At 45.9% G+C, this 16,488-nt stretch overlaps 1 protein-coding gene across 4 annotated transcripts; it reads left to right on the top strand.

The window, feature by feature from the left end:
- The first annotated feature begins 502 nt into the window (after positions 1-502).
- LOC127356128 (trinucleotide repeat-containing gene 6B protein) lies at positions 503-16,459 on the top strand. 4 transcript variants are annotated; one of them, XM_051387652.1, is made up of 21 exons: positions 503-815; positions 2,227-2,314; positions 2,633-2,654; positions 2,952-3,392; positions 3,701-6,568; positions 6,725-6,877; positions 7,089-7,282; positions 7,422-7,523; positions 7,766-7,924; positions 8,118-8,255; positions 8,930-9,166; positions 9,358-9,483; positions 9,848-10,058; positions 10,602-10,754; positions 10,974-11,141; positions 11,501-11,647; positions 12,450-12,542; positions 12,850-13,065; positions 13,322-13,392; positions 14,202-14,341; positions 14,437-16,459. In XM_051387652.1, exons 2-21 carry the CDS (start codon positions 2,258-2,260, stop codon positions 15,008-15,010), a joined length of 6,270 nt encoding a protein of 2,089 aa, XP_051243612.1. In that variant the 5' UTR covers positions 503-815; positions 2,227-2,257; the 3' UTR covers positions 15,011-16,459. The 4 variants fall into 4 exon arrangements, with proteins under 4 accessions (XP_051243612.1, XP_051243613.1, XP_051243615.1 ...); XM_051387653.1 differs by having other exon boundaries at positions 503-759; XM_051387655.1 differs by having other exon boundaries at positions 504-815; positions 7,461-7,523.
- Positions 16,460-16,488: the final 29 nt, after the last annotated feature.

A 16,488-nucleotide genomic window follows, 5' to 3' on the forward strand; every position in this document is an offset into this window, starting at 1 on the left:
TTCTCATTGAAAGTGACACAAATGCTGTGTTTCTCTGGCAAGTTTTCCAGACTATACCTGGGTGTCAACATTATTCCTGACCACAGGAAAGAAGAATTGTCAGCATCAAATCTTGTAATAAATGACTTCATGTAAAACTCTGACAAAGACAAAAATATCACAGTATTCCGCCCAAAATCCAAATGAATACCGATCTCACGATTATTCAGATTATAATCTTTCATACATGGAATAAAAAAAGCTTCAACACTGCAGCTCAGAGCAGCAGCAACTTTACCATGAGGCCGTTCATAGCCTTAGGAAGGTGATATATTCACGCGTTTCGGATCCATTTGTTTCGGGGGGGGTTATTGTTGTTTACCCATTTGTTTACTTATTTATGCCCCGCGTGTATGACGTCATGTCTCCAGTGATAAGGCTCCCCCTGGTGGGCGGTGTCGGTACGCGCCCCTGCTCCTCCTCCCCTCTCTGATCAACAAGCAGCCTGGTGATATCATATGCTGGCTAAACCTCCACACAGAAGCAAAATGGCCGATAGTAAACTAACCGATCATACAGCGTCTGACAGTCATCAAGGGGTTATGCATGTTTTGTTTACAGCTTGAGAACTACAGTCGCTCAAAAAGGATACTCGCCTTTCCTCGTTTTTTTCTACGATTAACATTTCGCCTTTCGGTGATGTCATTTCTTATTCAATTTAGCCTTGGAAGCCTCGAAGAACTAGCTCGCTAGGCTAGCTACCTTGCTAGCCTGCTAGCGGTAGGTCTGCAAGAATTTTTGCACAGAAGCACTTTATGTCCTATGTGATTCCCGAGGTGAGTGTTTTAACGTTAACGTTACGCGCTTCGGTAGATTTCCTGATCAGTATGGTTTGGTATTTCCGCCTTTACACCGCCACAACCCCCTTTAGGTTTCAGTTTTAGAGGAGCTCCGCTTGTTACGCGCTGCAATGGTGAAGAAACGTCACTGAAGTTGGTCGTTGTACTGTGGCCCTGTCGACCGTTAGTACCGAGGAGCCCGCTGCCTAGCAGCGTGTCCGTTGGCCTGGTGGTGGTGTTTTGTGAGAAGTTACCAGTTCTACCAGTGGACAGGTGTAAATGAAACCCACCGTGTGTGTAAAATAAGGGACGTATCGTGAGCTAACGTTACGTGTCTGTTGGCTTCAGTCAACTGCGTAGATGTTAGATTGGTCGCGCGGAGCGACAGAGGCAGCTCGCTCTGGGACAGCCTACCGCCGCGAGCCCCCGGCTCTCCGGGTCACGGCAGTGGTCACCAGCTGCTCTACAGTCGACTAGCATTAGCTACTCGCTCATCCGACGGAGGCTCTTCTGGTGATTCACAGTAGCCGCACAGCTCTCATTTACTGGCCTGGTATTTACATGAACCCCAGGGTTGTCTGCTTCTAATGCGCCTGCGAACATCTGGCTTGTAGGTGTCCTCATATGTTACTTAAACTGTGTATTGAATACAATGTGTGTGGACGCATTTATGTAGGGTGCAGTGAGGGGTTAACGCTATAAGTTGTCCAGTTAGCTTACATTAGCGCTGTGTGGCATGGTGCTAATTATGTGCAGCTGAGCTAACAGAAACACTGGGCCCAGTCGTATTTACAGCTCTGTGGTATTTGAGAGCTCTTTACTTTTCCGCATACAACCGGTTTTTCTAACCCCCCCGCTGTATGTTTTGCCCTCCACTAAAACTGGCTCACGTGATGTGGGTATGAATTAAGTATGTTCATATCTGGTAGGTTTACTTTTGGCAGGTGAGGGGGTCAGCGTGAGCCTCCGTAACACTGGACAGATCCCGTCGTGTACTCGCACTCAGTGGGTCATGCTGCCATTACAGTCTGTGCTGCAGTGCAAAGGAACCCGACTCTTCCATATATGTTCTGAAGAGTTTGAAGTAACTTGTTTGGCTGCTGCCCGTGTTGTCCGTAGCTTGGAATTGCAATCGTTTGCTGGGTAATGAATTATGCAGTGAGAAGCTAGGCTACCAAGGGCTGTTGTCAGGCTGTCTGCCCCTGGTTAACGTTACAGTCCTTACAACATGGACTGTGTAGATTACTTGGCAGTGATCTGATGGAATACATGTTATTAATTTGGAGTCGATGTCTATATGTGTGTGTGTGTGTGTGTTTGTGTGGAAAGGGTATGCTTTTGTGAGCATTAAATTACGATGGCTCGAGGTGTAACATAAATAATTGAATGTGTACATTTCTCTTCACAGACAGGAGAATCAGGAAAGGGAACAGTAGTTCATGGAAGACAAGAAAAAGAAGAAAGAAGATAAAAAGAAAAGGGAAACCTCTCAGAAGGTAAACCGTGTCACCAAAAATTCTTACATACATTTCAAAATGACTTGGACATTTTCACTATTTCATTAGGTAACTGAGGTTTTTGGGAAGGATTTGCAAAATTAATACTCAATGTCATGTTTTTATGTTTGCCTAAACGGTGGTTGCCAGTATATTGCAGTAGCTAAACTAAAGCCTACTAAGATTCCACTTGTTAGGTCTACATGGATGTATGTCTTCAGTGATGTCAAACAAAACCTTTTCTTGTTTCCTTTTCAAGTTGTCACCAGAAAATTCTCTTCTGCTTTGTATCTGACTCATTTATTATTTCTACTTTAGGTGCCAGAACAGAAAATCAAAGGTATGTGTTTGTTTTTGTCATCATCAACCTCCCCTTCCTTTTATCATTCACTAGTCTAGATGATAATGTCAGTGGATTGATGTGTATGTCTCGTTGTTAAATATACTTCAATTAGCAGCACCTTGTTCTTACAATAACTAACTTGAATGTATTGTGTAGACCTAGGGAATAACACACACACTTTTGATGCTACTACATTTTCTGTAACTGTTAAAAGTTGAGTAACATACCCACACTGTCTATCTCTTTTTATCCTACTTCCAGTGATTCACACCCTTCATTATTTGTATATTTCAGTGCCAGAATCAGCCAAGCCCTCCTGCTCCCAGCCGCACGCCACCCCAGGCTCAGTGTCCCCCAGCCCTGGCCCTGTTGCTCCCTCATCCCCCAGTCCTGGTGCAGCCGGGGTTTCTGCACAAGTTCCTCCTGGTGGCGGGAACAATGCAAAGCAGCGGACTGCTGTGGCCAACGGACAGCCCTCCTCCTCCCCCTCTGGAAGCCAGACCTCCCAGCAGCAGCGATACATGTCCAGAGAGGTTCCACCAAGATTTCGCTGCCAGCAGGACCATAAAGTGCTACTGAAGAGGGGCCAGCCACCGCTGTCCTCCATGCTGCTGGGGGGAGGAGGAGGGGAAGGGGGTGCAGGGGGGGTTGGAGGTGGCAGTGGCTGGGTAGCCGCCGCACCTCTTTCCTCACAGGGAGCGGATAGTCCCAATGCAAACACACCTGGAGGCACAGGTGGGTTGACGTCTCAGAACAAAAGAAGTTCAGTCAAGTTTGATATGTACTCCACTGAGTAACACGTGCCACTAAGCGATCTTTGCAACTGTCCAGAAACTTAAGTTTACTGACTCCACCACTTACAAAAGCATACAGTCCAGTTAACAATGTAATAAAATCATAAAATAAATCATAATTGTAGGTGTAAAGTTGATAACTATGATATGCGTTCACCGTACTGCACTGTATTGGTCCGGTCTGCTAGTCATTAGTATTGTTAATGCTTAACATGTTAATTAAATGAATGATCTCAATTTTGTCTATAGATTCCAACCTGGGTTCATCCTCTGCTTCACCCCCCAACTCCTCTTCATCCTCATTATGTGTCGCTGCTCTGTCGTCTTCTTCTACTACTACTTCAACTTATGCAAATTCCACATGGGGGGCAGGCTCTGGCAGCTCGTCCTCCTCTCAGGGCTGCGGGAAGGTGATTGTGGATGGGACTGACCTGGGGGATTGGCCTAGCATCCTAGGCGGGGCCAAATTGAGTTCTGACGTGGCTGGAGGAGGAGTGCAGGAGCAAGACTGCCCTGGTAACAACAACAACAGTAGTGCCTCATGGAGTGAGAGAAACATCCAGCAGAAGGGAGGAGCGGTAGGAGGAGGAGGAGCAGGGAACATGGACAATCCTTCCTCGCCTCGTTCTTCTCCTATTTCCTCCTCTTCCTCGCTTAATGAATGTGTTCAGTCCAGTGGTGGTGTGTGGGGCTCTTCCACCTCCTCTCAGGTGGAGGCAGGGCTAGGATCAGCAGCATTTTACAATTCCAAAGTCTCCCATCTTCTTCCTGGGCCGCAGGAGAGCCCTGTGGGTGGCAGCAGTAGTGTCCCTGGTGCCAATTTCAACCCCAACGTGAACCCCTCCGCCTGGCCTGCCCTGGTGCAGGGTGGGACATCAACTTCGGCTAGCGACAGCCTTCCACTACATTCGTCCGTTACTTCAGCTTCTTCGTTCTCTGCCAGCACCACCCTCATCACCACTCACTCTGTTTCATCTGTGAATCAAACTGGTCTCCATCAGCAGCACACTGATACAGCTGTGGCAGCCAGAAGTGGAGAACAGCAGCAGCACTTAGGAAACCTTGGAGCGGAGTTGGGTTCAGGCGGGGGAGCACGAGGAGCAGGACCAAATCCAGAAGGTGGCGACGAGAGGGACTGTGGGGTTGCTAGTGTCGAAGGAGAAGGAAGTGGTAATCTTTCTGGCTCTTCCTCTTCCTCCTCTGCCGCATCTTCTTCTTGGAGATCCATGCCTCCAGTGTCCTCTGACATAAGTGCAGGTGCCTCACAGGGAGATGGATGGGGTGGAGGAGGGACTGTAGCTCAGGGGCAGGAAGGGAATGTGTGGGGCTTTGGTAGCCAGGGTGACAAGGCAGGGTGGGGCAGGGGAAATGATGGTGGCTCAAATACCCCAGTGGTATCTCAGGGAGCGTGGGAAGGAGGCGGTTCAGAAGCAGAGTGGGGTGGCACAGGTGTAAGTTCGAGTAACTTAGCAATAGGAGGTGGAAGAGGAGGAGACGGGAGCAGCAACAGCAGCAGCAGTGGAGGCAGCGTAGGTATCGGTGGCAGCGTTTTGCAGGACTCTGCCTCTCCAAAGTTTGCAACTATGACAAAAGCTTGGGACAATCAGAAAGGGATGGAAAGTGGGGACAGTGCAGTTGGGGAGTGGGGTGGGCAGGGTGGAGGCACTGGAGGTGGAGTACCCTCATCCTCTAGCGGAGGAGGGTCCACAGCTGGAAGTGGTGGAGGAGGCAGTGATAGCGGACAAAAGCAGGAGGGAGCCTCGTCTGCACCCCCCAATTCCCAGCAGACCTCCAATGCTGAAGTGGCCTTACTCAGCATGCTCAATCGATCTGACCTGGACCCCAGGGTTCTGTCTAACACAGGCTGGGGTCAGACCCAGATTCGTCAGAATGTGGCCTGGGACCTGGACAGCGCAAGAGGAGCAGGAAACAGAAACGAACGAAGCACTTCATCTTCTTCTGCATTCTCATCAGCAACCATGAACACTACCACTACTCGCGGTCCTGGGTACCCATCTAACACCAGTTCAATAACTAATGATCTATCTGCGGCCAGCCTGAACTCTGCCCCTGCTACAGTGAGAGATGGCTGGGACGGTGGTCCTACACAGTCCACCTGTGGTCCTCACATGCCTGGTAGCACTATAAGGAAGCCAGGGACACCAGAAGAAGATATGGAGAGCAGCCAAGGGAAGTCCGCTGGAGGCTGGGGTGATCCGCCACCTGAAAAACAGGGCAAAGGATGGGGGACTGAAGAACAACCATGGGGGGAACGGAGAGGCAGAGGAGGGAACTGGAGAGAATTTGGAGAACAGGGTAGTGGCTGGACAGATGGTCCAGAGGATAAGCCAGCCAGGACAGGAGGTTGGAAGGGGACTGGAAGAGGGGAGACAGGTGGCTGGGGAGGAGACTGGGGACAGAGGGACTCTGCACCTGGTGGAGGGAATAACGATGGGCGAAGCAGAGGTGGAAACAACTCTGATGAGGGATCTTCCTGGGGTAATTTGGAAGAAGGAGGAACTCAGCGAGGAGGATGGGGAGGAGGAGATGTGGGTGGAGGCAAATCCCACCAGGACTGGGGGAGTGCCAAGCCCCACGCAGCAGCAGCAGCAGCAGCAGCAGCAGCAGCAGCACAGATACCAAACAGCCAAGTGGCACCAATGAAAGCCCCAAATCAACAGCAGCACCAATCACAGGGCCAGCAGCCACAAGGAGGTCCCATGCAAGGAGGGTGGAACAGCCGGTCCAATGTTGGAGGTGGAGGTGGAGGTCCACCATCCAAGAATCAGAACCAAAGTTCGGGCTGGACCTCCGGCCCGATCCCCCAAATTTCCGGAGGTGGGGGTGACTCCCTGGAGCCCAGTGGCTGGGAGGAACCCTCCCCTCAGTCCATCAGTCGCAAATTGGAAATCGATGATGGCACTTCAGCCTGGGGAGACCCAACCCGCTACAACAGCAAGAATGTGAATTTGTGGGACAAAAAGTGTGCTACGCCTGATCAAAGCCACGGTCCACAGGCCCCACCACCACCACCACCACCCATGCAGCAGCAACCACCTAGAAGGCAGCAGGGGTTGCAGCACAGCAGGGACACAAACCCTGGCAATGCTGCAGTTGGTAAGCATAACTCATATTGTAGTTGACATCGACTGAGCATCAGCATTTGAAGTGTTGACTCTGCCATCAGTTTATATAAGTACTAGTAATGTTGCATTTTTTTATGTCCTTGTTGCCACATTTTAAAGGGAAGTTTTCAATTTCATCAATGTGCAGGTCCAGGTATGTGGGGAGGAGGCCCTCAATCTGTGGATAATGGTACATCTGCTTGGGGCCAGACCTCAGAAGCAGCAACAGGTTGGGGTGATCCAGATGAACCTGGCAAAGCTTCTGGCTGGGGAAACCCTTCACCCAACCCTGGTAAACCTGGTAAGAATAGAAAAAATGTGTGTGATTCATAATACTACAATATCTGGGTTCTCAGTTGTTGATGCCCCCTGTCATCCTGAGACCTAATGTTGCAAAGCAAGTAACATTACACATCTTTCATCTTGAATGGGGTTCAGCGTTTCTCAAAGACAAGACAAATCTAGAGAAATGACTGCCAACATCATCATAACCATCTGCTTTGATTTTGCAGCAGGCACCAAGTCAATGGAAAGCTGGGGCGGGAAGGGAGAGGGCTCTGTGGCAGCCTCCCGTCACCCCAGCTGGGACGAGGAAGATGATGGTGGTGGAGGGGTCTGGAACAGCACTGGCTCCCAGGGAAGCAGCTCTTCTTTCAACTCGGGAGGCTGGGGTCAGACTCACGGAGGAAAGAGAGGAAACCTCAAGGTAGGCAAAGGGAGTGTCTAGGAAGCACAAATCAGATTTTGTGGCCTCTCTTGGTTCACTGTACTAAGACAAAGCACTTCTCATTTTGTCTTGTAACTTTCCTTAATATTGACAATCATTTGCATTTTTTAAATTGCAGTTTTTGACTGAGAGTAATGTTTCAATTTCCTTCCTAAAGAGTGGAGGAGGGGACAGCTGGATGAACCCAGTGTCACGCCAGTTTTCAAGCATGAGTCTTATGGTAAGATGTTAATTCACTAAAACGGCATCTCAAAATTTCTATCTATTGAAAGCAGCACTTGCAATTTGTTTTTAATTTTTTTAAATTGTCCTTTCATATTGCTGCTTTTTTATAAAGATACTTAATCAAAACTTCACCTGTATTGATAATGTGACTATGATGGAGGGATTATCGGTGAGGCCTCTGTTACTGTCCTATGAGTGTGAGGATAAGTGAGGTCACTAAATTACTTTGTTTCTTAGGGTGATGACCCAAGTGTTGACAAAAAGATGGAAGGAGACAAGAGAGGAATAACTGACTATAATGGAGAGATGCGGAGGGGAGGAAGAGGCGGAGGAGGTTACCGCATGCCTAGTTCCAAAGACATGGGTCCTGTTGACATGGGACCCTATGGGGAAAAGGTATGAGTCTGTTTATAGTGCTAACTAGTATTAAGTCACTTCACAGACCTTCTGTTTTCAAAGTTCATTTTGTATTATTTCAGTTTATATAATCAGTGTCTGCAACATGAGTGTGAGTTGTGCTGACTTAAGGACTTAAAAAACGTCACCACAAATACATTGCTATTGTTCTATGCTTTCTATTGTGCTCCAGATGGGTGGCCATGGAGTGTATGTTGGCAGTGGCGGAGGGATGCCTCCGCCTCGAGGGATGCACCAGCCTGGCATGCATCCGATGAACCCCTCCCAGGGGTTACGTGCACAAGTGCCTCATCAGTTCCTGTCTGCTCAGGTCTGTTTCCTTCGGTCTCTGATGTTATTAGTTTTGATGAATGTTCTATTTGGTAGACATAGAGTCTCCTGAGTCCTGCCAATGTTGACTTCACACAAACAAAAGTTTTTGTTTGTATGGTTTTCAGTACTAACTGAATATTGCCCATAATGCTGATGCTGCACGTCGTAAATGCAGTGAACTGCAGTAGATCGCCTTGTGGTCTGGCAATAAATAACACAGCAGTGGCGTTGTAGCTTAGGCTAGAGGGTAGCTTTTAAGAAGTCATTAACACAATGTTCAGACAATATTTAGAAATGATCAACTTAATTTTATTTATTCCCTGTGTACTGTGTATTAAAGGTCCGGTGTTTATTATTTAGGATGATCTATTGGCAGAAATGGAATATAATATTTATAGGTACATTTTCATTATTATAAAATGACCTGAAAATAAGAATTGTTAGTTGTTTGTTACCTTAGAAGAAGTCTTTTATATCTACAGACTCCACAGGTTGCCTTCCCTGGAGTCCGCCCTGTTGAACCATCATATTTCTACTAGAGCTACCCCTGACTAAAGATTTTCCTAGTCGCCTAGTAGTCATTAAATAAAGCCAACTAGTCATGGCACGTTTATGTTATTGATTTATTAACTATAATAAAAATAATAATTCCGACATTCCTGTGACGTGTAGGTGCCGGGTCCTATGCTGAAGCAGATGCCCTCTCCTGGTGGCAGTGTGGGTGGAGTGGTAGGAGGAGTAGGAGGAGTAGGAGTAGGAGGAGTAGGTGGTGTCGGAAGTGTTGGAAGTGTCGGAGGAGTCGGAGGAGTCGGTGGTGGTGTTGGTGGAGGAGTGTTCCCTCCTCAGATTTCCCCACAGCAGCTAGCAATGCTTAGCAACATTTACCCCCACATGCAGCAGTTCCATCTGGTACGTTACAAAATGTTAGAATGTGGATCACATTGAAATAAATATTAAATTGCTGACTGTTTTATCTGCCTTTGTATAACTCTGTATTGGAGTATGGTAATAAACCAACTCCACAAGTACCCAGTGTTTGTATGTGACCACTAAGCCTTTGTATTTTTTGTTTACCTCCATTTCTGCCCACCAACCCACAGGCTTGCCAGCTCCTGCTACAACAACAGCAGCAGCAGCAACAGCAGCAGCAGCAGCAGCAACTTCTGCAGAACCAGAGGAAGTTCCCTCAGCCTCAGGCTCTCAGGCAGCAGCCAGACCCACAGCAGGTGAGCATTATCACGTTCTATACCATACCATGCAATGTCCACAGGACTTCAACCATTACTATTGTATTTATTTTCTCTGCTGAAAAGAAAAGCTGTTTCTTCAATTAACTTTGCTTAAAAAGTTGAGATTTAGCTGTGAACTACGCATAGAAATATCAAGAGCTAACAACATCTTCTCTGATTCAATTATTTCAACCACTTCAATAATGTGACTGATGTATCCCTCAATCATGTAAACTAGAACTTTACTAAAACTCTAAATGCTGGTTAATAAGGGTTTACTTCATCAAGACAATTTGTGACCATTTATTGTATTTCAGTTATTCTAATGGTGACATCTTTTCCTGAAACTTGTCCCTCTCAGCTGGCAAGGATTATGGCTATTCTGCAGCAACAGAGACATCATCAGCAGGGTGGAGTTGGAGGAGCAGCAGCAGGAGGAGGGAGCTCTAAACTTTCCCCCTCTCACCTGGGAGGAGGCCTATCCAAACAGCCCATGGTTGACCCCCTTCCACATCCTGGAATGGGGGGGCCTTTATCAGACCTTCATGCCAAAACGCAAGGGATGTACTCTGGTGAGTTCAACAGGAAAAATGTTTGAGAGTTAGTCTCCATTGGTTAGGTGTGATGTAGTCAGGTACCTATAAATAAAACTGGTATAAAATATGATGTTTTACGTTGACTTTTTTTGTTAGGCTGCCAAACTAGCATTGCAGAATGCTATATTAGGGTACATGAAATCAGAGACAGACAAACTGACATTTAGGGTCATGTGTGCCTGAGGGCAATAGAATACTGCCCTGACCACCATTTTAGAGTCTCAGTGTCCTGTTGCTTATCTGTCTGATGCTTCTTATTGGCTCACCTAGACAAACAGTTATATCTATGTAATTTGTGTAAACACAGACACGTAGCCGGTTGTAATCATTGTTTCTATAACAACGGTCCTCCATTTTAAATGGCCCTTAGCCTTTAGTACCTAGTGCAATCACACTTTTACTGAACACGAACACAAACTGGAAAAAAAGCACTCACCATCTCAGCCAAAGGCTGCTTAAAGCTGAACATTAGTAAAAATGTAGTGTGCCAATGAGTGCTTCTCTTTTTCTGCTTGTCAGGGCTTGCCCCTGGTGGTAACCTGTCGGGACTGGAGCTCGGTCCCATGATGGGAGGGATGAAGGACACAGGAGGACAGCAATCCCGCTTCAAATGGATGATGGAGGGACACTCCCCAGCTCCATCTCCCCCTGACACAACCCTTCACAAGAATGGTAGGTTAACAGATGGTTTTGTAACATGATTTTTGCAAAGGCAAGATTCACACTTTGTGAAAGCACACCTCCCAGGCTGTTGTCAATCTGGTCTTAACTGCATTGGTAATCACCTTGTTTCACAATGTATGTGAATGAACAACTGCGAGTCAAAGGCATCTGTGATATATTTATGTCAATCTGTTTTACCTTATTTCTCTTTTGTGTGTTATTCTCAAGGCCCCTTACCCAGTGCTATAAAGGTGAGAGGAGGATCCCCATACTCCCAGTATGAAATGCTGGGTGGTGATGGTTTGGGGATTCCCCCTCAAGGCTCTGCAGACAACTGGCATCGGACCCCCGGGAGTAAAATGGGGAACAAACCTGCCACATCCAGCTGGCCTCCAGGTGAGTGTGTCGTTTTCTGCTGCAAGGGTGAGGAATTAGGATTAAAGAGCGAGCCTCTGCTCTGATCTGCCCACTGTGTAATGTGTGTACATGCCTACTGACTAAGTATTTCTAAATCCCAGAAGCTATTGTGCTGTTTTCATTTAAGTACCTAACCTTAAGCAAAGAAGAACAAAGTAATTACATTCATTAGTTCATCGTTTTATAGCCATCCAGTATGTATGTTGGGTTACAACAATAAACACAGCCACAACCACAGGATCTCAGTTACATTCCTTTAGAGCTTGATTTAAAAATAGCAGTGGAAATACAGCATATGATTTCATCCAGTCAATACGTTTTCTGTTCTCTGATGACAGAGTTCCAGCCCGGTGTGCCCTGGAAGGGAATCCAGAGTAGTGGAGACCCAGAGTCTGACCCCTACATGACCCCTGGTAGTGTTCTTGGCTCCCCAGGACCCCCGAGCCTCAACGACTCTGACCACCAGTTACTGCGAGACAACATAGGTATTTGAAGGTCCCAGATATTTTGATGAGAATAGCTGTTGGTTTTAGTATTGCCGCTTAAACCATCACTGAGATTTGTACAGACACAAGTTTCAATTTGGTCTCAAATAGAAGCAAAGAATAGATTACAGGTTATAGATTACATTTGCTCATCTTCAGTTTGATTAGCATCACCTGATCTGACACAATTTAAAATTCAACAACTCAACAAGGCTGAACTTGCTTAGTTACAATTTCAAATGTTGGCTTTTCACTGGATTGAGAATCTCTCACTCACTAACTGACCCTCCATTGTTAAACACGCATGTACAAAATCCGGCATGTAGTGGATGCAAGTGCAGCTAATTTAATATATATTTATATATTTTTTTCCAGATCATGTTTTGACAATACTTAAAAACATGCTCTAGCCATTTATTGACAGAAATTTTAAGGGCAAAGGGTTGACAAACAGTATTCCTCACAGGCTCTATCTGCAATCCAGTAGCGCTTTAATTACCACGCCGAGCCAAACCATGATGCTGATTTGCATTTCCATTACCACTTTAAATTACAAAATAACCGGGTAACTTTATTGTGAAGAATTTTATAGGAAGTTAAATGTGTTTATCACCGGAGACTCTTGTCAGTCTCTCGACACTCGCAACTCTCTCTTCCTGTAAAGAAACGCCTTCAAGCAAGTAGCCCTGTTGCAATGGAGATGCAAATCCCTGCTGCGAAAAAAGCCACAGCTCTACTATGGTCGCCCTGTCTCGTTTATCACAGAATGTGTTTCTTTCAGATAACCTTTAATGTTTTGTAGGGCCAAACCCAACCCACAACACCTCGCTGCCTTCACCTGGTGCCTGGCCCTACAGTGCCTCAGACAGTCCCCTCAGCAATGCACACAGCACAGGTATGAGTTTCTATTTGTTCAACTTTATTTATTTCCTTTTTCGTTTTAAGTTCCACTTTGAGTTTCCTTTATCTTATAAGCTCAGTTGTCATTTGCTTTACAAGTTTTCTTTCTTTCTGTTCCTATAATTGTGTTTGCACTGTATTTATTTATTTATTTATTTATTTATTTATTTATACAAGTTGAGTTTTCTACAAAGAAGCAGAAGGAGCTAGCTGAACTGTGTCCTCTGCACTCCCATTTCTGTGGTATGTTTGTTAAAACTCATGTTCCCCCTCTTTCTCCCACCTCCCCATTTCCTCTTCAGGAAAGTACTCGGAGTACAAGACAAGCTGGCCCCCAGAGCCCATCGGACAAAACAAGTTGTGGAAGACCAATCGCAACAGCTCACAGCTGCCACGCCCCCCTCCTGGTTTAACCAATCAAAAGCAGGCCTCGCCTTCCCCATGGGGTAGCGGAGGCCCACGGTTGGCCCGGAGCTGGGGAGGGGGCGGGATGAATCAAGAGTCAAGATTTGGGCCAGGTACAGCTTACATGGAAAATATTTAAATTCTCTTATAAACATTTGTCAACTAGAGGAAGATCTTCTGGACAGTGGTGTGATGACTCAGGTCTTATTACTGTATGAAACCGAGGATTAAAGTTGTCTTTGTTGTAAATAAGATCATATTCAGCATAATCTTTGTATTTGCCATCAACTATGACATCCCCTCTAATCTTTTCTACCGTGCCTTCTTTTCTGTTTGTCCTCTCTCTCCCCCTTTCTTTTGTCTACATAGGCTCAGCTTGGAGCGATGGTGTTGCCTCCAGAGGCAGCTGCTGGTTGCTACTGAGCAACCTGACCCCTCAGGTAAGGCGTGAGGGCAAAAAAGGGAGGCACAGGTTAAGAGAGATAGAAAACTAGAAGAAAGAAGTAAATTAGAAATGACATGGACAATTTTAGGAATTAAAAATGTTAAATATTAACCATGTCACCACCAGTATTGCTGTTGTCTACAAACTCACTTAGTGCAGAGGAAAAGACGTAAATGGGAGAATGCTGTGGAAGCAGGGTAGAATTTAAAATTATCTTACAACCCCTCATCACGGCAGAAATGGACATGACTGTACAGTAAAACAGATGCCCAGACAAATTGGTCAGGGTTTGAATTCAGAAGCATTTAATCGCTGTGCTCATTCATCTGTATTCCCCTTCAGTCTGTCTTATGCAAATTAGACGGAATGATGCATGACCCAGCTGTAATTGGATTGTGAAGTTGGATGAGCCATTTAATCAATTAGGGTTTGCACAAATGACACTCGCATGACACTGCTCTGGGAAAAGCATAGAAATAAAATGTTTAATTACAAGGCTAGTCAAAGTTTTTGTTTTAATAAAGTTTTTTTTTTTTTTTTAACAATAATCAATTTAGCTTTGCCCGTGCTCATGTGCTCAGGCGGGCAGTAAAGCCTCAGCGTGTAGTCTTACTGCATTACTTATTAATACACGGTTCTTATACACGTAACCATTGTTGTATAACCTCCTAGATTTCCTGACCTTTCTCTGTCCGTGTAATTGACGACTCTAGATTGCGGACAACTACTGTAGCACTGTCATGTCACACACACACACACACACACTCTCTTTTATACTTAACCTTTATACTTCTTCTCCTGTAGATTGACGGCTCCACGCTGAGGACTATCTGCATGCAGCATGGCCCCCTGCTGACCTTCCACCTCGGCCTGACCCAGGGCAGCGCTCTGATTCGCTACAGCAGCCGGCAGGAAGCAGCCAAGGCCCAGGGTGCACTGCACATGTAGGTTAACCTGTAACCTCACTAACACAAATGTACTTAACGTTGAACATGCTCCGGTTGATCTAAAGAGCCTTTGTCTTGTAACTCTCCCTCAGGTGTGTTCTGGGCAACACCACAATCCTGGCGGAGTTCGTGAGTGAGGAAGAAGTTGCTCGCTATTTTGCACATTCCCAGGCCGGAGGGGCAGAGGGGGCCAGCTCAGGAGGGGCTGCGGCCGGTGGGTCGCAGGGCTCATCTGGAACAGGCACAGCTGTGGCCAGCAGTGGAGGTAGCTCCCCGGGGAATGAGCGGGCAGCAGCGGGTACAACTTCAGGTGGAAATGGAAATGGTGGTGGTGGAGGGGAAAGTGGAGTGGCGGTTCAAGGTACTGTGAGGTCCTCTGGCTCTGCCTGGCAGAGTCTTGATGGTACAGGCAGTTCTTCAGAATCCTCTTCAGCCCAAGGACCCGGGCTGGGGATATTTTCCCAATGGAGCACCAACGGGGCAGGTGAGGGAGGAGGCGTCAGCGGGGTTGAGTCTGGGAGGTCTGGGCTCTGGGGGGGCATGACTGCTGGATACCCCAGCAGCAGCCTGTGGGGGGCACCGCAAATGGAGGAAAGGCACCAAATGGACAGCCCTGCCGCATTGTTGCCTGGCGACCTGCTGGGGGGAGGAGCTGATTCTATCTGATGAGCCCCCACTATTTGTACGTGTAGGTTTGGACACACTGATACAACATACACTGGGATACATATGTACTTACTATAGCACACACACACACCAACAAACACATTTACATGGTATGCATATTAATGTAATACACATACACACATGCATACATAGACATGGTATGCATATTAATGTGCACACACAAGCAGAAATGTGAGACATGCTTACACACATTCTCGTGGCCAGACTTAAGCTATTATATAAACAAATGCAGGGACTGTTAGATGTGTATACAGCCTTTTTCCACAGATGAAGATTTCAACTGCTTAGACTTGAAACCTGAAAAAGAATGAAAAGTCAGTTGGTCTGAAAGACTTGACTGGATTGCAATGTGCTTAGTAAATAGGGGACTTTTCAACAGATTTACATTCACATGCACACACCAAATACAGACGAGCCTTCAGACAGATGGGCACTGTAAACAGCATTACCTTCATCGTATAAGAGAACTTAAAACTACTACATGATGTGAGGTTAAAGTGCAGTTTGTATTCACGTCCCCTTAAAAGCGGAGACCGAATCCAAACACATGCAAACAGCTCTGATTGAAAACAGAACTGTATCTTACTGTGTATGTTAAGTTAGGTTTTTTTCTGTTTGTATGTATGGTTTTAATTTTTGAACAGTGAAAATATTGAAAAATGTCATTGTTCTGTTTTCAAAATGCTGACCTCCTACTGTTGTATCTCACGCACTCTTTCTCTGTTATTCTCTCTTGAACATGTTTGTTACTGTTGCAGTGATAAATGTTAAATTGCTGGCAGTTTGAGGCTATGTTGCATTTCTCCATGTGTCAATACTGTGCACAGTATCATACACATTATATGGACATGAGTATGAGTGAGACTGAGACCAAGTAAAGTGGATTAAACCACCACAGTTGTTGTGCGTGTGTGTGAATGTGAGGATAATGTGTGTGTGCATGTTACTGCCTGTCATAAGTGGGCAAGGCTGCTTACTATACAGAAGGTCTATACAAAAATGTTTTGAGTGCATTCGGTATACTGCTGACTGTGTGTTAAGAAATATTGGCACTAATGCTTTTTTTTCTCTCATTTGAAGTTGTTTGGGTTTTTTTTAGCAGACTTGTCTTTTTTATTGTCCGACCTGCAATAATAAAAAAGAACATTTTAATGACACAAAGAGCTGAAGGCATATGCGTTGAGAAAATGGACATGCCAAATCTTATCAAACTGTGTGGAGTGGGAGGGAGGGGTGGGACGGGTTGTTTACAGATGCAGACTAAGAGTTACCGTACGTTTTTAATGTTCTGTTGTTGTGTATTCGTTTTAAATTAAGACAGGCTTTAACACTCCTGTTCAGTGTTTTCGTTATGAGATTTTACAAAGGAAAAATTTATTTAAACAAATGAGAACAAGATTAATAAAGATGAAAGTATTGGCTTCTAAATGTGTCCTCGTGGTCATTTTTCTAGCGTG

The sequence above is a fragment of the Dicentrarchus labrax genome, unplaced genomic scaffold (assembly GCF_905237075.1).
Source record: "Dicentrarchus labrax unplaced genomic scaffold, dlabrax2021, whole genome shotgun sequence".
In the NCBI taxonomy this organism is placed as follows: domain Eukaryota; kingdom Metazoa; phylum Chordata; class Actinopteri; family Moronidae; genus Dicentrarchus; species Dicentrarchus labrax.